This window comes from Aulostomus chinensis, chromosome 5 (genome assembly GCF_037954235.1).
Source record: "Aulostomus chinensis isolate RoL2024-O1b breed Wild chromosome 5, RoL_Achi_v1.0, whole genome shotgun sequence".
In the NCBI taxonomy this organism is placed as follows: Eukaryota; Metazoa; Chordata; class Actinopteri; order Syngnathiformes; family Aulostomidae; genus Aulostomus; species Aulostomus chinensis.
This window is the reverse complement of record NC_141324.1, coordinates 16,047,082-16,069,671: the sequence shown is the minus strand read 5'-3', so window position 1 is coordinate 16,069,671 and position 22,590 is coordinate 16,047,082. Positions and strand designations below refer to the sequence as shown.

The 22,590-nt window shown below is 43.4% G+C and overlaps 1 protein-coding gene across 1 annotated transcript in view; it reads left to right on the top strand.

The window, feature by feature from the left end:
* The window catches only part of LOC147261454 (potassium/sodium hyperpolarization-activated cyclic nucleotide-gated channel 2), a 32,438-nt gene extending 14,762 nt beyond the window's left edge, over positions 1–17,676 (top strand). Inside the window, exons 5-8 of the mRNA XM_086203468.1 lie at positions 10,474–10,620; positions 10,865–11,105; positions 11,195–11,359; positions 11,710–17,676. Of these exons, the coding sequence (XP_086059594.1) occupies positions 10,474–10,620; positions 10,865–11,105; positions 11,195–11,359; positions 11,710–12,659 (1,503 nt within the window). The 3' untranslated portion in view covers positions 12,660–17,676. The remainder of the gene's footprint in view (positions 1–10,473; positions 10,621–10,864; positions 11,106–11,194; positions 11,360–11,709) is intronic.
* The last annotated feature ends 4,914 nt before the right edge of the window (positions 17,677–22,590 follow it).

The window sequence follows — 22,590 nt, the reverse complement described above, 5'->3', positions numbered from 1 at the left end:
GGCCTGATGAATTTGGGGGATTTCACCAGGTAGCTGCATGAATGGTGTAGAGAACAGATGCTAACACACACACACACACACACACACACACACACACACACACACGTTACAGTTTGTCAAGGACACACCTTACTAAACGACGCTCACCTCCAATTGTCCTCCATAATGAAACGAACCAGAGAAACAACCAATTCACTGTGTATCACAAAGTTTGTTGGATTTATGCAAACGCAGCGTTGAGGGAGTGTCCTAGGGTGCCTGCAGCTGAGCCATCCTACCATGTGTCTGCTTCTGGTAGGACAGTTTCACAGGGACATGACTCCTGCGTGTCAGTGTCCCAAGCTGAAGGACCAAACTAAAGACTTTGGATCGGATCTGCAATGCAGGGTTTTTAAAACAATTTCCATCCACTTTTGGCAGCAAAGTCTTGTCCTCAACCTCCAACGTGTTTAGAGAAGAAGTCATGGTTAAATTCTCCTTGTACATCGATAAAACCAGACTTGTCCTCTTTGTCTAACTCATCTTCTACAGAGCAGCAAGCGGTCGCGTGCAGCAATCAGAGATCTTTCTTCCAGTGTCCTGGTCAGGAGCAGGAACAGGAGTATTAACCTAACACACATGTCTTTGATGGTGGGGGAAACCCACATAGACACGGTGGGACACACACACAAGAAAACCTGAGACGGACAGGAACGTCGCGCGGTGAGGCAGCAGTGCTACCTCTGAGCCATTGTTCTGCTCATGAGTCGTCCATAGGTCACATGTTAGTAGATGCGAGAGTGGCCTTGCCTTCCGAATTTAAAGTAGCCGGTGAAAAGTGATGGTGCTTTAAGACGTGTCATCGTTATATTTCTGGTTTGTGTATGGAAAAAAAACAAACTAAGACAATACACTTAACTGACCTGATTAATCTGACACGAGAGCTGTCAGGCTGCAGACTGGGAATGAAAGAGTGGTTGTGCTATCAGAGGATTTTAAAGGCTTTTTCAGGTAAATTAATTTCACAACGTTGCTGTTGTTGTTTATGAGTTTATAGCAGCACCATGTATTCATTTACGTCAAGTGCAGGAAATGAATGATAAAAAATGACGTGTACAAAACAAGATGCATTATGGTGCAATGGCACAGAGCAGCATGCCTGTAGGTGACCTCATCACAAATGATCAGGCGCTGTTTGACCGCCGCATCATTAGATGGTATTTTCTTTGACTCTCAGACATCTTGTGAAGCAGAGACGGGGATCAGAGCTGAGCTGAGGAGTGCTGCAGCAGTGGCCTGTAGTGGTAACAGCGCAGCCTCTCTGTTTCCAAGCAGAGTCTTGCTAGATGGGAAGCAGGGGGGAGTGTTGCTGGCTTTCAGCAGCCAATCACAGGCCATGGGTGTGTTCGGCCAGGTAGAGCCACGTTGCCAGGGGCAGGGCGTATGTGGAGAGGAGGGGGGAGGCTGATGTAGAAGAGAGGGAGTGAACAAGGCATAGCGTTAAAGTGTACGTGTGTGTGTGTGTGTGTGTGTGTGTGTGTGTGTGTGTGTGTGTGTGTGATATGATGTCCTCTTGGGCAGCAGTAGAATTGATGAGGCAGCAGACCTGTGTGTCCTGCCAATGTCATCCTGAAGGTGACGTAAGGAACGGTGGCGGCCTCTCCCTCTCCTGGCCCGATGCCTCACTCCACCTGGAGCATCTCTTATTCATTCTTAATTCTCCCTCTTTTCATTATCTCATCTGCTCTCAACATCTCTGATTTATGCCCTCCGCGTTGTTTCCTTTCTCTCCTCTGTTTCCTGAACCGAGTCGTCTTCCTCCTCCTGTCTCTCTATCCTCTCCGTTGGTGGTGTCCTTGAGAGATGCAGTGCTACTGCTAACTGGCTGCTACAGGGAGCAGAGCGAGGGGGAGGGGAAACCTGTGGGAGACGGGAGGGCCTTGTTGTCGTAACAAATACTTGTGCACGGCAAGATATTTGAATGCTGTCTTGTCTGCTTCATATTGTTCACGGTGTGTTTGTCTGGACCTTCTCATAGGTTTACCCAACCCATTTCTTCTGTAGAAATTTGCCCAATTAAAGGTTTTGAAGACAACTCAGCAATTTTAGCGCTACTACCAATGTCATCTTGGACTCTAATCTGGGAAGAATGGTTTTCTTTACATAATTTGCGTTAGATTTGATCATAAAAACATGATTGCATGGTTAGAATTCTTACAGCAATACCTTTTCCTGAAAAGTGTATTTTGCATCCCACCAATAGGTGTTTTGAGCTCACAAAGAAGTTCTTTTAACTTCTCTGTTACTCCACAATATACAAGAACCAGTCACACATATATTTAGCTTGAGGAGAGGATGTAGATGATACTAAACGATGACCTTGAGGGTTTGGGATGTTTTTGGACGGTTTTGCTCTTGTAAGTGGTTGGTCGCTAGTTGGGGCGCCATTAGCTTCAAGCTAAACATACTTAGCTGGTTTTTCCTCCGCCATCCATCCATTTTCTTCTGCTTATTCTTGTTAAGGGTCACGGGGGGGGGGGGGGGCTGGAGCCTATCCCAGCAGCTATGGGCGAGAGGCGGGGTTCACCCTGGACAGGTCACCAGTCCATCTCAGGACCAACACATAGAGACAGACAACCATTCACACTCACAGCCACACCCATGGTCAATTTAGAATATCAATCAGCCTCGTCCCCTCTTGATGTCTTTGGACTGTGGGAGGAAGCTGGAGTACCAGAGAGAACCCACACAGGAACAGGGAGAACATGCAAACTCCACACAGAAAGATCCCGTGCTGGAGCCGAAAGTCGAACCCGGAACCTTCTTGCTGTGAGGAGATAACGCTAACCACTGCACCACCGTGCCGCCTGGCTTTTCCTCCTTTCTGAAAAAAATATGTGAGCTCAAGACAACTGCTGGTGAACACTCCAAACACAAATCTCACTTACAGGACACACACCTTAAAGTTTTGTACTTTCTGGAGCCAAACATGAAAGCGACCTTCAGTTGTGATGCTCAGCGCATAGATGGTGGTGCACAGTGAAGGTCAAACAGTCTGACGCTAGATTTAAAAAGTTTTGTTTAATCATCAGTTTCAGGAAGAACTGAGAAGTGAAACCATACCTGTGTTCATGTGTCTGCTTCCTCATCACTAATTTTTTAATAACTTCTGCGTGTATTCACTCACATTAAGCCCCTTTTATGTCCACACCCTATCCCAGAGTATATACTGTATTTTTGCTGAGGGTGGAAAATTGCATTTCCCTCAGAAGCCTTTTTTTTCTGACCAGATGTCAGATTTTCTTTTCTTAGCTGCAAAGTTTTTCTTGCGGCTGCTCCGTGAGGATTAGTATTTGCGCTGAAGACGTGCTTATTAAAAAAAAAAAAAAAAAAAAAAAAGCCACGCAAGTGAGGCTGATGCTGATGTTGCTGGGTGAATTTGCCACGCCACCAAATAAGAATGTGAAGTTGATGCTTTCATGGTTGGGGGAAGGTTAGAAAAACAAGTCTGCTGACTGCTAAAGCTCCAGTGTGGGTCAAACTAGCATTGTGTGGACACTCAGAATCCATGCAGGTTTAATTTAGGGGGGTTTGGTGTGGTAGCCTTGGTGCAGAGACCTATGAGTTATTTATACTTAGTAACAGGGCAGACAGACCTACATAGACAGGAGCAGTCAAATTCACCTCGAATGCACCACTAGAAACACATGCAGATAAGAAATTCAGAGATGAATCTTGGATGATTAAAACATTTGACTTGTAAATTAATGTTAGATTTGAGTAAATGACTCCCAAGATGAGTCAGCTTCAGGCTTCTGGGATTGTGCCAACTCACGCTGATGTCAGAACGTCTGCTGGGAAATAAGTCTATCACATTCTTATTGATAGTATAAATTTGACACACATTTACATTGAGGAGGATTAGTTATTGATGAAGAAGCATTTAATGAGGCCTTTTTTTGTTCTTGTTGGTCAATATATTATTAATTTAAGGAAATAATTTATGTAAATATGAGCATTCTTGAAAATCTGGCTCACTGTTTTAAAATCAGTGGATTTTTTTAAAGGGCTTTGGATTAAATGCCTGAAATGAGGTCTGTGGTTCACATGGTATTTTAATATAGTATAAAGCTAGATGTGGTGACGTGGGTGTAGTTTGGTTGTAGCATGACGCTAGCTCTATTGCTAACAACTGAATCGAAGCTTCAAAAATCATGAAAGTGGTGTTTATTCGTGATTTCTCATAAACTTTTGCTTTCCACAGCTTATTTTCGGCAACAATCCAAAATCCAAAGTGAAAATCATGTTCGTTTTTGGTTGAGGAGCCCATGATGATGCTAACTTCTGTTAGCCTAAAAAAAACATGCATCCGCTCTGCAGCGCTTCAGGATTTCCATTATTGTTCAGTGCTATGAACGTTTGTCAGTCAATTCAAAAAATGGAATATCAGATTGAAATGCTGTCCTTTTACTTTTTGGATCATACTTTGACACCTGGTGTACTTAGACTCCTATAACTGTTCCTCGTGTTACTCTACACAGATGTACAGCAGGGTAATCAGCCCTTACTGGAAGGTTTTACACCGAAACAACTAATCACCATCAGTGTGACAGAGATCAGACAGCAGCGTTAGCTCTTTAGCGGGATGTAGCATCAGACAGGATGCAGGATTGCTGTCTAGCTTCTGTCCTCATCTTTGTCTGCATGCCGCTGTCACCATCAACAACAGCGATCTGTCGTCTCCTCGCCAGACAGCTCGTCACTGATCGCTACTCTTATCCAGAACCCGGCCAACTCTGTCAACTCAAATCTGCAGAGATAGTGGCCAAAGAGAGTCCTGCACCAAAGCCCACCACAAAGATACAAAACAAAAAACAGTGTCTTGAGCTGTGCCAAGTGATATTCACTACTACGGTAGACAGTGTGTCTGATGTACAAACCCCTATCAGCTGCTCCCTCCCTTTGACTGAATTATAGGATTTTCAGTGTTTCCTTAGAAGCCTCATTTCATTTAATGAGACTTTGTACTGTGTGAGACCCCACATTATGTTGTTCCTCCCTCTGTACACATCTCTGAATGGAAGACAGACAAGACTTACCGCTATCTGATTTTCCTCTCTTTGGTGAATGTGCTTCATAATATAATGAGGCGATTTAGCAGGGAATGAAGTGAATGAATTATACATCCACATGGCCGTTTGGGATGAACCGGATTTAGAATTTCCAAAGGAGAGAGAGGTTGTAAGATGAATGAGTACGAGCGGGAAAGAGGAACGGAAAAGAAAATGTTGCATTGGTTACCAGATAATGAGTCTAAATGTAATCAAGAACAAAGATAAAACTCAATATGTGACAAATCAATAACTGCAAACAGCCGCTTACATGGAAAAATGTCAGCGGAGAGTTTCGCTGCCACGTACGTCATCAAAGTGACAGAAAATGGATGTCATTTTCTCTCTCATTTGGCTGTCGCCTCTGGGTGCTGTGACGCACCTACTGAATTCTCGCTCCTTCTCCTTGGTGACACTGGAGGTTGAGGTTGGCCGTGATCAGTTGGGTACTTGACATGGTTCTGAAAGTCAAGTCATTCAGATCTTTCATCTAAATGAATATAGATAACACCAAAACCTGGCAAAACAATCTGTTTGCATTTACTTCATGGGAAGAAAAAGAAGAAGCAGGAATTACATATGTGGAACATTTGTTTCATCATGGATCACTTGGTCTCTACGACACATTAAAGCAGACATTTGATACCTGGAGGCTCTTTCAGGATCCCGACCGAAAGACTTGAAGAAAAGCCGTCAATCAACACAACTATCCTCATTGTTCATCTAACCCATAGCGCAAGATTTAAATCTAAACGATTCTTTACCACTGTAGCACATGTCTCCCGATCGAAAAACGCCCTGCTGAGGAGAAGCACAGCTGCCACTGATGGAAGAGAACACCTTGGGTTCAAGCAACTGAGCGGGTTTAATGAGAAAAGTAGCAAGTGGGACATGGAGACGTAACATTAATGCAACCAACAGCAGCTGCAGCCTCAGTCACTGGTGGAACAAAACTCTGGCTTTACGACAACTCTGAGGAGACACGAGCCCTCAAATACGGAAGACGTTTAAATCACGATGTCACGACGGTTGGGGGCTCATCAACCCCAGCAACCATCGACGCATCCCAACTACCCGCGGCGCCGTCAACAATACAAAGACAGAGATCATTAAACAACAATCACATGGACATAAATTCAGGTTCAAATTCATGAAATACAAGCTCACTTTAGTCACTTTGGGGTATTTGGATCTACTTTATTTTCCTGGAGACCTTCCTGGCCACTACTGACCCACTGAAATGGTCCTCCTCCCCACTGAGGAGATCGATCTATGCTACACCAGCTTGCATCGTCAGTTCCTACCCTGAACATCATGGATCACGTTTCCATGACTGGATTGCAGCCTTTTGTGGGTGACGTCAACTTTTTAATGCTCTCGAGTGATTCATCCAATTACAAAATTTGTCTCAAGTCCACAAACTGAGAAACTGAATTAGGCTGCAGTGTTTCACAACTAAGGCGACACGGTGGTGCAGTGGTCAGCACTGTCGCCTCACAGCAAGAAGGTTCCAGGTTCAAGTCCCGGCTCCATCACAGGATCTTTCTGTGTGGAGTCTCCATGTTCTCCCTGTTCCTGTGTGGGTTCTCTCTGGTACTCCAGCTTCCTCCCACAGTCCAAAGACATCAAGAGAGGACGAGGCTGATTGATACTCTAAATTGACCGTAGGTGTGACTGTCAGTGTGAATGGTTGTCTGTCTCTATGTGTTGGTCCTGCAATGGACTGGTAACCCCACCTCTCGCCTGAAGACTGCTGGGATAGCCCCCCCCCCCCCCCCCCGCGACCCTTAACAGGATAAGCTGAAGAAAATGGATGTTTCACAACTAGGGGGCACGAGAGAAGGCAACCGAGTTTTGTCAGTTGTTGTGGCTGTCGATACGGCTCCACTTTCAAAGCTTGTAAACAATGTGTTGATATAATTTAAAAGTGATATTATTGATTATCTAAAGATTCATCTCAAACAGAGGAAAGGCTTCAGATTTTTAGTTCGTCAGGCAGCTGACTTATGTATAAACAGTCAAAGGTTGGTGATTCAGGGTGATAGGAACTGTCGGCACGATGCATTTTCCTGCAAATTCTACATTTGATTACTTATTTATTTTTAGTTCCGTTAGTGTTTTGCTTATTTACTTGTTCACTCTCCCCCATTATTTCTTGTGTATTTTCATTCAATGTGTGCATTGCTGTTGTTGATTAATTCCTATCGCTCTCATCACACAAGCACACTTTATTATTATTGTTTCTGTTGTTTTCCTGTCCAGGTTATTTGGGTTGAACCCATCACTGCCGTTATGTTTTTGCACCATCAGAAAAGCTTTTGCTGCCTCACTCATCCAGACTTGGCTGAGTGAGGATGTCTAACCACCGCTGCATCTCGGTGGGTGCGTGGCAGCCTGTAAGGTTCTCCTTCGCCGCCACACCGACCCACACCTGCAATTTGTTCACAATCAGCACTTCTATTCTATGAAAGCCACACCAGCTGCAGTGTTAGTGTTGACGCGTCGGCTAAAGAGTTGTGACACAGGGTCAGTTCTTCAGGCCATGTTCTATCTGCAGATGTCAGGAAGCAGAGCCACTCATGCAGGTGAGGCTTTGGTGTTATGTAACTCCATCGGCGCTGTGCAGCTGCCCACACACACACCCACACACACAAAAGCAACTTTTCCTTAAGCAGACACTAAATAATTAAAACCAGCAGGTTTTGGTTGTATATGTTTATGTTAGAGGGGAGGATGGTGTATCTGTCAAGGCGTCTTTACAAAACATTAATATTCAGGACTTTAAACCTTGAGAGGCCATTTTAAGTACATTAAAACAATTCACCATCTGAGTACTTTGGGGTGACAAAATGTACCACTGAAACTTTTATTTACTTTTAGGTCTACTGCCATTACGGCACAAGATGCTGCACTTTAATTTACTAGGTTTTCAGTGTGGAGTTCTGGCTTCAAAATGATAGTTTTTACTTTTTTCCAGCAGATTGAGGCAATTTTGTCCAGCTGGGCCAGTGAGAGATGAAATGCTTTTTTTATTCTCAACGAAAATTGCTGCTGTATTATGGACCATTGTCAGACATTTGTGGAGATTAATGGGGATCCTCAATAAACAATTATCACGGGACATGTCAGTGATTAGCAACAATCTTGATCTTTATGCATATATATATATATATATATATATATAAAGAGAGAGAGAGAGAGAGAAAGAGAGAGATTTTTTTTCCCACATACACAGACTTAAAAAAGCACCCAATGTTCACGTGCAGACTTTTCTCTCTCTCGCACCAGTTGGTAACATAGAGAGGTATTCTTAAAATGTCACAAGTAGACCTTTAAAGCAGCAGTAGTTTTATTAGTTTTGAACCGATTAGTAGGACTTGTTTCTATACGGATCATACCAAGGTTGTTAATTTCAGCTTCCTGCCTGAGCTTTATGAGATGGTTTGTCAGCGCTGTACCAGCAAATGCTGTGTGGTATTGTTGCAGTGTTTGGTCACTGAGTAGTTAAGTGCTGCCGTGAGACCAGCATCCTCCCCGTGTAGGGTTGAGTAATGTATTCATTTTCCGAGATAGGGACATATTATTCATGTAGAACTACATTCAAATTCAACCTGCTGTTTGGTGTTTCATGCGTTGTCTTCGCTGGTTTGTTTTATTGTTTTCATTCTGTGTTCTTTCGATTTTTTTTATTCTGCTTACCTGCTTTTATTATGTCTTGTATGTTTTCCCCCCCCTGTGCTCTGTAAAGCACTTTGCCTTGCCACAGGTATGAAATATGCTATACAAATATATTTGCCTGGCTCTTGAGGGTACAGTGTGTGTGCAGTCGGCCTCATTGTTTTGCTTGAGGCCTCTGACAGAACAAAATATTGTGTGTAGAGGAAGTGAACCTGGCACCCTCCAGTCACGCTGCTGTGAAGCAAACCTGCTGAAGTCATTGTCAGCCTCTGTCAGGGGACAGCACTTGATGCCAGCGGACAGCTTTTGTGCTGCGATTCCAGCCGACTGTAGAGTTTTAGGACTGATGGGATCACGGGAGTATGGAGGATGACTTCCTCAGTCCCTGAAAGCTGTGAGTACACAGTATATACGCCAGCCCGCTGAGCTGTCAGTCCTTTCAAAAGTGTGTTTGGGACAGCTTTATGGGTGCAGGGTTGAGCTGCGGTCTCTCTATTTGAGCTGGGCTGAAATGCACACAGGCTGCAAAGTACAAGGAGAAATCTTTTTCTCTCAACAGTTTACGGTCGGTTTTTGTTTACTGGCTCATCTATCAGCCGTCAGTCTGCAGCCCGGCACGTTCTCCTGGTTCCTCAGTGTTCACTCTGCACGGATCGTGATTAGCATATCTCAACAATAGGAGCTGATTGTTTGTGTTGTTGCTGTGTTGGGCCTTCACTTTTTTTATTGATCTGACATTGATAAACTTCTAGGGGGCACTGATCAAAGGGTCGGAGTGTCTCATTTTAGCTGACGGCTGAAGGACGTGTGCACACACACTTTCATGTAGCTGATCGTATCATGTTTGCTGACACATGGGAATTTGTACATAGTCTTTCTGTTCAATTGTTACATTTTCTGTGAAATGATTTGTGGGCGACTTTGTCTTTTGTTGATGTTTCTATTTCTCCCTTTTTTTGCCTGTCTAATAAATTTGCCTTATTATTGATGCATTGATAGGAAACCTCTTTTATATCTGCATTGATATTTATTGTCAAGAAATGCCATAAAAATCCACAGTCTGTTTATCAATACTTTGTGACCTCCTTATGTCTGTGGCAACCACCCCACTTGTTCTGGCTGAAGATACAAATAGATTCAAAGCAATGAGTCACAGATGCATTTTCATTCTTAAAAAGGTTGAATAATATTAACCGGGTGCTGACGTTTTCAGTAAATATTACCCAAACTAGATGAGCTGTGCATTTGCTATTTTCAGTGTTAGTTAGTTTCAGTGTTCAGTGTTATGCTTGTATGTGTTTAATAGTTTTTGGAAAATGCGCTGCAGCACACAGGAAATAATAAATGTCATACTTTCGTGGCCAGGTTGTGGTCTTTTTATAGTGGTCTTTACAGTGTATATATATATATATATATATATATATATATATATATATATATATATATATATATACTGTATATGACTTATGAAGGTGAACAAGTCCAACTGAATGCACTGGCTGGCAGTGTTCTAGTTTTTTTATTTTTAGCTCAAATCAGAGTGTCATTGAAAGGCAAATTTCACTTTTCGGGAGAAATTTCCTTCCTCCATATTGACTGTGTGTTCCTGTATGCTTAGGTGTATTGTCTCTATTCATCATGATACTAATTAATAGAGATTATTATGTGCCCAACATTAACGGAACATCATCTCTGTCCCTCTCAGTACAAACAAGTGGAGCAGTATATGTCCTTCCACAAACTGCCTGCAGACTTCCGTCAGAAAATCCATGACTATTACGAGCACAGATATCAGGGCAAGATGTTTGATGAGGAGAGCATTCTGGGGGAACTCAGTGAGCCGCTGAGAGAGGTGGGACACACACACACACACACACACACATACACACACACACGCACGTCTGCATAAACTCACACCTTATTATCCACATCAAAGTGTTAGTGAATTCTGTTGTGAACTTGAGACATTCTTTACCTTACCACATGTGAGAAATACACTGAATACTCTGTTAAAATACTCTGTACTTTATGACTATCGTTTGTCTTATCAGATGAACTTTGATCATTTATACGATATATATCCATTTCCATTATAGGAAATTGTCAACTTCAACTGCCGCAAGCTGGTGGCTTCCATGCCCCTTTTTGCCAACGCAGAACCAAACTTTGTAACCGCTATGTTGACCAAGCTGCGTTTTGAGGTATTCCAACCACATGATTACATCATAAGGGAGGGCACGATTGGGAAAAAAATGTACTTCATCCAACATGGAGTCTGCAGCGTCATCACTAAGGGTACCCTTGCAATGAAGCTGTCTGATGGCTCGTACTTTGGAGGTGAGTTGAAGTCAGTGGCTTTGTGATAACACGTTTTTACGCGTTAAAACATCTTGTGAGATGTCGCAATATCTCTCTCCTTGTTTCAGAGATCTGTTTATTGACGAGAGGTCGGCGGACAGCCAGCGTCAGAGCAGAGACTTACTGTCGACTCTACTCTCTGTCTGTTGACCACTTCAATGAGGTGCTGGAGGAATATCCCATGATGAGACGAGCCTTTGAGACTGTTGCTATTGATCGTCTTGATCGCATAGGTAAAAAAAACAGCCTCAACCAATAATAAAAGACATATTTGGGAAGAAATCCAAACCATAAATCAGTCACATCACGTTTAAATACGTGAAGCACCCAGGAATGACAGAAGACAAAAGCAGTATTGTGACAAGGAACTGTTCACTCAATGAGACGGGACACTGTAACAGTAGATGAGGGTACAGGATGACACATCCATTTTCCTCAGGATTTGCTGTCGAAGGATGTACCTGTGTGAAGGACACTAAATCTTTCTCTTATTGTTCTCTAAATTGTCCTGTATCCATGTTTGTATGCTTTGTTCTTTTTCTCTTTGTCTGAAATAATCCATGTTACTTTTTTCCTTCTCCAGGTAAAAAGAATTCCATCCTGATGCACAAGGTTCAGCATGATCTCAACTCTGGTGTCTTCAACAACCGCGAGAACGAGATGATTCAGGAGATCGTCAAGTATGATCGTGAGATGGTGAAGCTTGTGGACCTGCAGCGGCCACGGGCCATGTCTATGACCCCGTCCATCGGTGGTATCTTTGCTCCACCTGGCCAGTCGCAGACAGGATCTGCTATTGCCACCCTCCAGCAGGCTGTGGCCATGAGCTTCTGCCCTCAAATGGCAAGTCCTTTGGTGGGTCCGGGGACTCTGCAGTCTCCCCGGATGGTGAGAAGGTTCCAGGTGATGCAGAACTTGTCCAGTCCAGTCTCCATGTCTCCTCTTCAGTCTCAACCCCCTCAGACGCTCGGAGGAGCATTTGGATCAGCAATCTCCAGTCCGCCTGTCCAAAGCCCCCTCGCAGCTTCAGGACGGACTTTCCAGTACATGGCGAGTGCAGGACCCTCTGGGTCCCAGTTGTCCCTAGTGCAGCACCATGCACCCAGCCCCACACAGACCCAGCAGAGGCCTGCCTCACACAAGAGCACCCACTCCCTTCACACAGGGAGCTTGAGCCAGGATACCCGAGCACTGTCTGCCTCCCAGCCTTCACTTCCCCAGGAGGGAACACCACAAGCTGCCTCTGCAGCCCCCAGTCCTCCACCCTCCACCCGCACCTCTAACACCTCCATTGGCCCCCCTCAGCCCCCTCACCCTAACCTGCCCGGGCCCTCAGGGGTGGGGAGATCGGCAGGAGCTCAACAAAGGGTGGCCTTCGCCTCCACACCTCCTCCCAGTGGACCTACTGGAATGGGGGCAGTAGCAGCAGCTGCTGGATCAGGGCCTCCAGACTCTGGAGTTCCCAAGAAAGATTCAATTGTCAGCCTTCCAGAGCTAGACTCTGCCAGATCCCGGCTGTCTTCCAACTTGTGACCCTGGTAGAGTTCAGGAAAGAGGCCTTTTTTGTAGGAGAATCTGTTTGTTTTAGGTCAGTCCAGCTGATCTGTCAGCCTGTTAATGACCAATCGGCTACCGCCGGCGCCAGCAGTCATTCGGCCTGGATGCACTGTGTGCTGCTGTCGGCAGGAGGAGAAGAGCATCTCAGAGCCCTGAGACTTTGCCTAGGAGGAGTCTATACAATTAAACTACTATAACTTAAGGTTGAACTGGTCTTGTCTACTGTGCCAGCACCTTTATTCTTAGTATCACCCCTTACACTCTGCTTCCAAACACCTACTGTATATCGCTGTCTTTACTGTAAAGATATTAAGAAAAGTATGATTAATGTAACATTTGCATACTGTGTAGAATCCATGCAATGCAATCTAGCAGGAGCTGGACTTAAAAATGAAAATCAGGGACTTGAGGTCAAATGACAATGATATTTTAAGCGTTCAAAAAGTGTTTTGAGTGTAATTTTTCCGTATAAGCTGTCGTAGCAAAATAACACATTGCTCTTCATATTGTTTAAAATAGTAGTGAAACTAGTGTTGTAGACCGCTGGTCGATCTTACATCGATATGTAAATATTTGATGAAAAAAGTACGGAAGGATATTATATTCATTGTATCTACCCAAACCAAAGTTGAGCTTGAACACAAAGTCTGGTTGTGTCTGTATCAACTAAAAAAGAAACATAGAAGAAAATGCCATTTATTTAACTGCCTTGATTCAACATTAGAAGCCATATATTTGGTTTGTGTGTATGTATATGTGGGTGTACGTTTGTGTGCGTGGGTTTGTTGGTACGTTTTGGTTCTATTTTAGAGAATGGACTCACACACTCTCTCACTCGGCTATGTCAAGCGCGATTAGTTTGACATGCTGACTCGGGCACTGACCCGTTTTTATGAAACATCTGGGAAGTGGTCAGCTGTTCGGTCGGCGTACTGATTGTAACCCTGCAGGCAAAGGTGGCGAAATAATCGGAGCTTTATCGAAATGAGACATTTGTGAACAACTCATATACTTGCTTGTTTTTTGTCTAGGTTTATTGATTAACACATGCAATATAATTCTGCAATACTCTACCCCGCCTATATATATAAATATATATATGAATATAAATATCTATACATATGCTGTACAGGAAAATGAATCTTTTTTTCTTTTGTTTTTAATGTGAAATCCAGCAGCTATTGTGGCTTCACTTGAGGTATTGTAATCCAGTGACCATGTTGTTACCTTAACCAAAAATGTTTGAGGGAATGAGAGGATGTGCAGTGTCATTTTTATAAACAAAAAAAAAACAAACAAAGAAAAAAACAACAACAAAAAAACAGGACAAACTGGTTGAGAGGCGCAGGAGAAATCCACTCTGACTTTAGAACGTCACTTTAAAGCCAAATTCAAGGTGTTAAATTGTAATACGGGGCAGGAACGCCTCACATGTAAAATAATTGTACTCCAAATGGAAGTCTAAAATCCCCATGTCACCCAAAACTACTATGAATGTCTCAACATTTAGATCCTAGTATTCAAATATTCGGATTTCGTTCAAGATTTGGTTATATTTAATCTAATTGTTCTGATCCTGATGAACCTAAAAGCCTTCTCTTGCTGAATGTATGCCATACGAGAAGGAAGACAGCTAATCAGAAATAAACTGCCATGTAAATAAAGGGATTTAACGGATTTATGATGCAAGGGGGTTGTGGGCATTGCTGTGTGTTGCTGAGTGACTGTGCAATCTATTTAGGTTTGATGATGCTTCTCTGGGTTGCTGTGTTTATCCCGTACCCCCCCCCCCCATCCCCCACCCTTACCCCATCATCAGATCTAACACGAGAGGATAGATCTTTTAAAAATTGGGCGTGAGCGAGTTGTTCCTCGGGCCCAAAGCAAGCACTGAGGACATCCAGTTAAGCACCTTGAGTTGCACTACAGCCTTGTAATCAAAATGAAAATCAATGCTCAATTCTGGTAACATGGTTGCAGGACATCTCCCACTATGGGGGCTAAATGGTTGAAGGGGGGGGGGGGGGGGCTGAGAAGTGATTCCAATTGGGATATACAACAGGCAGCTGATTCAATGCATTAAACAAACTACGCATCCAACTTTTTCCAGCTCTTGAGCATCGATCCGGAGCCTAACTGAAAAACTGATGCGATGGACATTTCACTCAGGTTTGCTACCTTTCCGGAGAGATTCATTGATCGCTGCCGCGAGACTTTCCATCGATTCATGTCCACTTCCATCCTCTCATAACCAAACTTGTTGATTTAACCATGCTGAGAGATTCCTCTTGAATTTTGATTGGCTGAGACGAACAAGGAGGATCTAGCGGAGTCGTAAATTGTTGATCTCACGTAACACTGCCATTTTCTTTTGATCACATTTCCTGAGCGCTGTTTAAATCTTGAAACAAGGTGTAGGCGATTGTTTTTTTTTATCCAAGGGCTTCATCACATGGCTTGTTAAACCCTGGCTCATTGTTACTATAGAGCGTTTTTATGTTTGTTCAGCAACATGCACTAAAACCTTTGTCATACCCGAGGTCACGATGCTGCGACCTTACTCATCAGCAACACAAGAACTTTCTATTGCTTTTATTTTCTACGGGAAAGGTACCTGCCAAAAGGCCAATACGATTGTGAATGAACCGCGTCCATTTGAGTCAATAGCTGTTGTGTGCTTCAATACTGTTTCAGTGCAATCAATTGGTCCTCTTTCCTATTCCTTTGTGCTAATACCAGAGTTTGCCCTATTAAGCTGCTATCAGGACTGTGCTGATATTACTTGAACGAATCCACAGTCAGTGAGAGCAAGATGGACAGAGAGTTAAAGAGCTAATGTTTCAGGCAATATCAAGCACGGTCTTTATTTCATTGCATCCATCCAGTAAGATACTGTAGTGTGTAATTCACTCCCACTCAGAGAAAGGCAGACACTTTGACCTCTGTTTGAACTCCGTACCATGAAGCGGACTTCTGGTCTGGTCTATCAGGAGTGTGTGCGGTGGGTTGACATGTTGCTGTGGGTTCAAAGTGCGATTGTTCAGTCCTTCTGGTCCTTTCTCTGCAGCGGGACTGGAGTCCCTCGTACATGTTTGACACTGACTGACAATTATTGAGAGAATCCAAGTCGTTTCATTATTGCTGTACCAGATATAAAGGGTACTGAATGCCTTGGTGTTGATATGTTAGCAAATCAGGGTATAATTTTTCTTTGTAAAAGTGTCTTTGATTTATCATGATACCTGGTTTGGTTATTGTTTTTACAATGTGCCCCATGCACACAGAGTGTATATACCTTGTGCCTAGTATATCTAGTTTCCACATAGTCTATTTTTGTGGTATGTATGTGCCTGTAAATATGCAAATATGTGTTTTTATTTTCAACTTGCAATATATGTAAAAAAACAACAACAAACAAACAAACAAAACATTAGCTGAAGACTAGTATTGCTGAATTAAAATGACAATGTCAGTATTTCTAATTTTCCCTGATTTGGGAAATCACAAATTGCACATTTTTTGTTGGTTTGAGCCTTCCAACACCATACGCGCTGTACTCTGTATATTCATGTTCTGTACATACCTATACACAAAGATGTGGGGCACATTGTTGTGTTTTTACCACAACCTGCTGTACAAGAAATATTTTCTACAGTGAGAGGGTGAGCTCTGACAGGCTTCTGGTGGATATAGCAGCAGACTAGACGTTAGCTTAGATCACCTCAGAGCCAAAAAAGACAATGAAAATATTAAAAGAAAATAACAGTGGAGATGCCTGCACACTGCTGTGGACATGCTGGAAAATCTTTCTCAAACCATAAGTTGCACAGTTGTTCAAACTCTGATGCTGGTTGCACACTGATCATTAAAAAAAATAAACCGAGGCTGAATTTGGTTCATGAGCAGTCGCAAGCTCGACTCCTGGTTGTTAGCTTGACAGACATTAGCAGAGTGCATGCTTGTATTTTTCTCATCTAAGCAGAGTTCTGTGTATGATTCCTACTGGGACCTTCAACACTAGACCTTGTCGTGTACCAACTACTGTACAATGATTTTATTTAGTCAGTTAAACCTTTGTGTCGTAGCTACTGTAGCCTGCTTAGCTTACCTAAGCCTTCTCTCTGCTTCAGGACTCTGTGTATCGTGTGCTTGAGTTTGTGTGTGCGTGTGTGTGTTCCTGTGCCTTTCCTTCTATAATGTTGGTCCCACTTGAGAATACGATGACATTTAGGGGTTTGAAACCTACCGAGAGAGATGCCAGCACAAGCTTCAAAGTGTTACACGGTCACGACTCCATTTGTTCTGAACAACAAAGAACAAAACAGTAAAATGCTCCTAGAAATGACTCTAGCACATCCCTAGACTTAGTAGCATTCCACAGCCTGCATGAGCAGCTCGGTGTGGGCATCCAGTTACCAGCACCATGTAGACGACAGCACAGATATGTGACACAGCTTGTGTTCTTTCTCTCTCTCTGGAGGCCGGTCTGCAACCATCTCAGGCTGTGCTCAGCTTCTGCTTCTAACGGAAAGTATCTCAGAACTCCAGCTCTGTCTAAGTTGATGTCTACAATCCAGGGACAAATCAGCTCCCAGCCTGAGCCGCAGCACCTCCAAATAGATCTCAACAGGTGAGGGTGATACTGAAGATGCTGGGGATACTTGTCAACGTCCAGTCCTTTCAGACTGAGATGCACACAGCTGGCGGTGAAGGCACGGGGCTGATTTGAACTTGCATCCAAAAAGACTGTCTTGTCCACCACCTCTGCTGGCCGAGAACACAGAGCCTCTGGTCTCTCAATAAGCTGGTCTGTCAGTCAGTGGCAATGTTGTTTAAGCGTTCGTAAAAAAACAAAAAAACAAAAAACGATACATTGTTGTGCAATAAAAAGATGAGCGCATTGGCATATTTACCTGTGTGTGGACATTTATTTATTAGTGTGTCTTTGGTGGCTGTGTGTGAATGTTTAGTGAACCTCCTGGAGTTACAGCTGCACACACACACACACACACACACACACAACCAAACACACACATATGCACTTGCACATGTGTACACAAACACCTCTACCTTCTAAATCAGCCAGCAAGCCCCCCACCCTCATTCTATCCCAAATCAGATGAGATCTGTCTCTGCAGACAGGGGCTCTGCTGCATCCCTGATGAGCTGTCTGAGCTCAGTCTAAGAGCTTTTCCACTGGTGTGTGTGTATTTGTTTGTTTGTTTGTTTACGCGTGCGCATGTGTGTTTGAGCGGTATTTATTCCTGTACCTAAAACAGCATGCTTGGACATGCGAGTCCTAGTTTTGTGTTTGCCTATTACGGCGAGTAAATGGAACCAGTGGTGTGTGTGTGTGTGTAAGGGTGGGTGGGTGTGTGCGTCAGAGATGAGGGCAGTCCAAGGACACACTCCTCTGGCAGCCTGGGAGCAGCACCCACCCGTTCCCTCTATTTCCTTTACACACACACACACATACACACTGCTGTCTGCATCCTCAGTGATTATGCATGGCACAATGAGATAGAAAGATTAAAATTACATGCAAGGTGAGGTGTTGAAACACAGAGCTTTGCACCCTCCATGTTACTTGCTCAGAGCCCAGGCTGGCAATAATGTGGGCGAGGCCATCCGCAGTGCGTTTACGTCGTTTTACCTTGCCGTGACATAATGTCCTCGCTCTCTCCTGCTCTATTGACACAAACTCTCTCCCTTTCCATCCATTTCATTGTAATTCAATGAGGAAGCAATGTACTGCAGCCAGATCCTACACAAAGTTAACAACACTATATGTCATCTGAATATAAAGTTCCATCTTGTATACGGCCAAGGATTGTCCTCTACCTTGTTTGCTCCGCAGTGCTGGTCCTCTACTGTGTCCCTGGCTGTCCTACTTCAATTAATCATATCAGCATCTCCTGCACGGCCCCCATGGCTGTTTGCCTCCAGAGGGCAATTTGCTTATTTAGTTGGTTACTGCTCCTCATCCCTTCCCATCCATCTTCTTCCACTTCTTCTCTGCTCTGCACACATCTTCACTGACTTCATTCTTAGAGATAAAAAAATCTCACCTGGATCTTCATGGTGAGTGAAAATTGCATTTACGGTAATACAATGTGCACAGGAAACTTCATGTGTGTTTATGGAAGGAGGACACACGTGCGCGCGCATGCGCACACACACACACACACACACACACACACACACACACACACACACACACACACACACACACGCACGCACGCACCCAGCCTAACTGCCCATAACATTTATCTCCTGCTGAAGCTCCTTCAGCCATGTCTCTTTGCAAATGGGAAGCATCTAGAGAACACAGCGAAAAATCTGAATGCCAGGATTAGCATTTGGCCCAAGCTCTGAGTCCATGAATGAGTCAGTGAGTGAGTGAGAGGGAGAGAGAGAGAGAGAGAGAGAGAGAGAGAGAGAGAGAGAGAGAAAAGATACAGTAAATAATCTAACAGCCGCAAGCAGCCTGGGTAACATCACAGTCTCTGGACAGTGGGCTGGGTGTGTGTGTGTGTGTGTGTGTGTGTGTGTGTGTGTGTGTGTGTGTGTGTGTGGGTGGGAAGTGCATCATGTTGAAATGATCAAGAAATAAAACCAACATAGAGACTGAGAAAAAAAAACAGCCTTTACTATATCATTTAGTTAGAAAAATAATCTGTTGGTCCTCTTACGTTTGCTCCCTCAGGCCATTGCTTTACTCCTCATTTCAACAAAAAGAGACTGATCAATGCATTCGTCATCCAAGGACACTCGGCCTACAGATCATGTGACTGACTGTAATTCACTCCTCCGTGCACACGCGACACACTTACTGCATGAAGGAAATGGTTATGAGATTTTTATCCTTCACTGTTTCAACCGTCCCGTCGCTTCATAAAAACTACCAACACACAGCTTCTGCTTCAAGCTCTGGTTCATACTGAATCATACTCAACGTCTTTTGACTCCTGCTGTTCATAATTATTTAATAAAATTGCTTAATGTGGCAAAAATTAATATGGTAAGACTAAAAACACATAACCACTCACAAAATAAACTGATGATCAAAGATTATTTTTCTACAAACACTGAGGACCTTTTCACTCCTGAAATCCAGACCGTGGCTCATGGTCGTACCTCCGCTACAGACGTAAAGTGATTGTCGAGTGTCGTCATGCTTCCGGTACGTTTTGTTTGGCTATCAGCAGGATTACGCAAAACCCATGACATTGGTTTTACTGAACAACAACAAAAACAAAAAAAAGTCCAATTGATTTTACAGTTTGTACATTTGATCTGCTTAGTTTTGGTTTCACATTTTTGCAAATGCGCAAAAAGGCTTTGCGCTTTACCTCTGTCCTGTTGTCATCACTGACGCGAGCTACGTCTCTCTGCTGACATTGGTTGATTTCTACACGTCTGACATCAGCGTCTTGTCTGTTTCCAGTTCTGTTTTTAACATTTTACCGAGCAGGTGACAATAATCCATACTTATTTATGTATATGTATATCCACGTCCGAGTGACCCTCCATACATTTGCTCTGCTAAACACTTCCTTGAGGACCAGAAACATCCATGGCTCCAGGGACAAAAGAATGATGGAGAAAGAGAGAGGATGAAATAAAAGAGAAGATTATATAGTGAACAATCTCCAAACTGACGTAATTTCTGTTGATTTTAAGCACATTGTTTTGTTAGAAAAACACTTTAACACCTTCCAGTGACTTAACTGCATTAAGGAGCTGAGATCCACAAAGTTCTAATTAGCATAGCACAATAAATGGTAGTAGGTGGGAAGTGTTAGCATACCTCCTTCCTGTAGTGGTTCAGCTTCCAAAACCTCTCGGTCCTTCTCTTTGTGTTCTGGTTCAGTTTCAGAATCTTGGTTTGTACAGAAGTAATCCTCATCCTCTCTTTCAAAGTCACTTAAGTTTAGAAGCAGCAGTTGCAGTTATACTAACCTGCCTAACCACTACCATTCGTTGTGCTAAGCTAACTAGCAGCCACATGGTCTCTGTAGGTCTCAGCTCTCAACCAGGAGGGAAGGTTTTCTATGTTTCTTTGTGTCTGGCTCCGTGGAGGATGGACTGCAAGTATATTTCATGACAAGTTGGTGTGTTCCTTTAACGTATTTCGCATGCACTTTTTTAAAATTATTTTTGTCATGTATGAGAATTAATCTCACGCCGAAACTGCTTTCCTCATCTCTTCAGAAACAAACTGCTACTTTGTCAAAATCTTGCTTCTCTTATCAGCCACCAGTTTATATCTTCTAGATAAGAGAGTGGACATTCAGTCAACGTGTCAAGAAAACTACACGGCACAACTGGACTTCAATATTGGCTCACACTGGAAGTAGAAAGAAAAGCTCATTTGAACAACGTACGTTCCATACAGTGAGTTCTGCTCTGTGATTGTGTTTGGCCATCGGACCATAATCACTGGTAAGCTGCTGCACAGTCCTGCATTTTCCAGTGGAATTCAGGGCTCTGCACAGAAATATCAAGTAGTGATTTTGAGTGGCCTTCGAAAAGATTGATGACTGTGTGCTGAGGTAGGCCAAGCAGGCCATTGTTTCTGACTGTGAGCAGCAGTAATGGTGTAATTGTCAGGAGGATAGAGAGGCCCCATGGCATCCATCACCGTTACAGAGCTCCCCGTGTCCTAATACTACCCTTATCTTGCTCTCTCTCACCTGGGAACACACAGATTTTGGGTGAGTCCTAAACAAATGCTGGAGATAAAGTGCTGACTGCAGTGTCTAATGAGCTTGTATGCTCTGCCGTCTGCTACCCACCCTGTTGTGACACATTTATGCATCTCAGGGAGACTTTCATCTATGTTCTTACGCAAGAAATAGCTGGTACATTTATCCATAAAACTTTAGATTTGTGAGCTGCTACAGTCAACCAAAGTTTGTGTTGTTTTTTTTCATAAAGGCAGAAAAATCAGAGGAGATGAGAGCCAACGGGCAAACTTAAATGCAAATTCAATAATGGATAGAGTTTCTGTGGTCCACAGTCTTCTTCTATAAACATTAAAGTCTTTGCAGTTACAAGAGCTAAACGATTGATGTCAGGAGCCAGGACTCACAAATAGCCATCAGGCTTTGTCTCCTGTCTGTAAGTCTGAATTTAGGGTTAAAAGTGCACAAGAACACATTTGTGCGATAGAATATTGATACCATGAATGAGGCCCATTATTTATTTCTTTGTATATAAAATCGTTTTTAGTGACTGCATCGAATATGAATTCATATTTCGGGGTGTTTTTGGTATTTGCATTTACTCAGATGATCGAGGAGATTGCAACAGGGTAAGAAAACTAGACATTTGCCTCGGGCCATGAGCAGCAACGAACAACCCCACCACCACCACCACCCAAATTCTATGACAGGAGACTTCTACAGCATCCCCCTTGCCACTAGCTTGCTACCCCTCATGAAACGCTAACAGAAAGCACAAACAATTGGTCAGCTTAGAGACCAACCTGGTCCCTTTAGCCTGGGGCCCCACATGGTACCTTCAAACAGCCCTGCAAATGATTCAGAGATTCTCCCTGCATGCTGAATCAAGATTATGATAATTATGACATGTAATTACCAGGGTTTATCAGTGTGAATGTGACCAGTATCATCAGAAACAGCATAATCTGGAGCTGGAAAAAAGAAGAAGCAAGAAACATTTGAGCTAATTATCCACAGTTTAGGAGAGAGGTCATAAACACGCTGAAAGGATACTGGCCCTTCATGCTTTCGGTCACAACACGAATTAGAATAATTAGTTAAAAACTGCAGTACAAGTGTTACAGGGCTCTCCAAACTAAAAAGCATAAACGACTCATGTAAATGTAGCCTACAGCTCGTCTGCTTTATTCAACCCTGCACACATGCTTGTAACGTAGCAT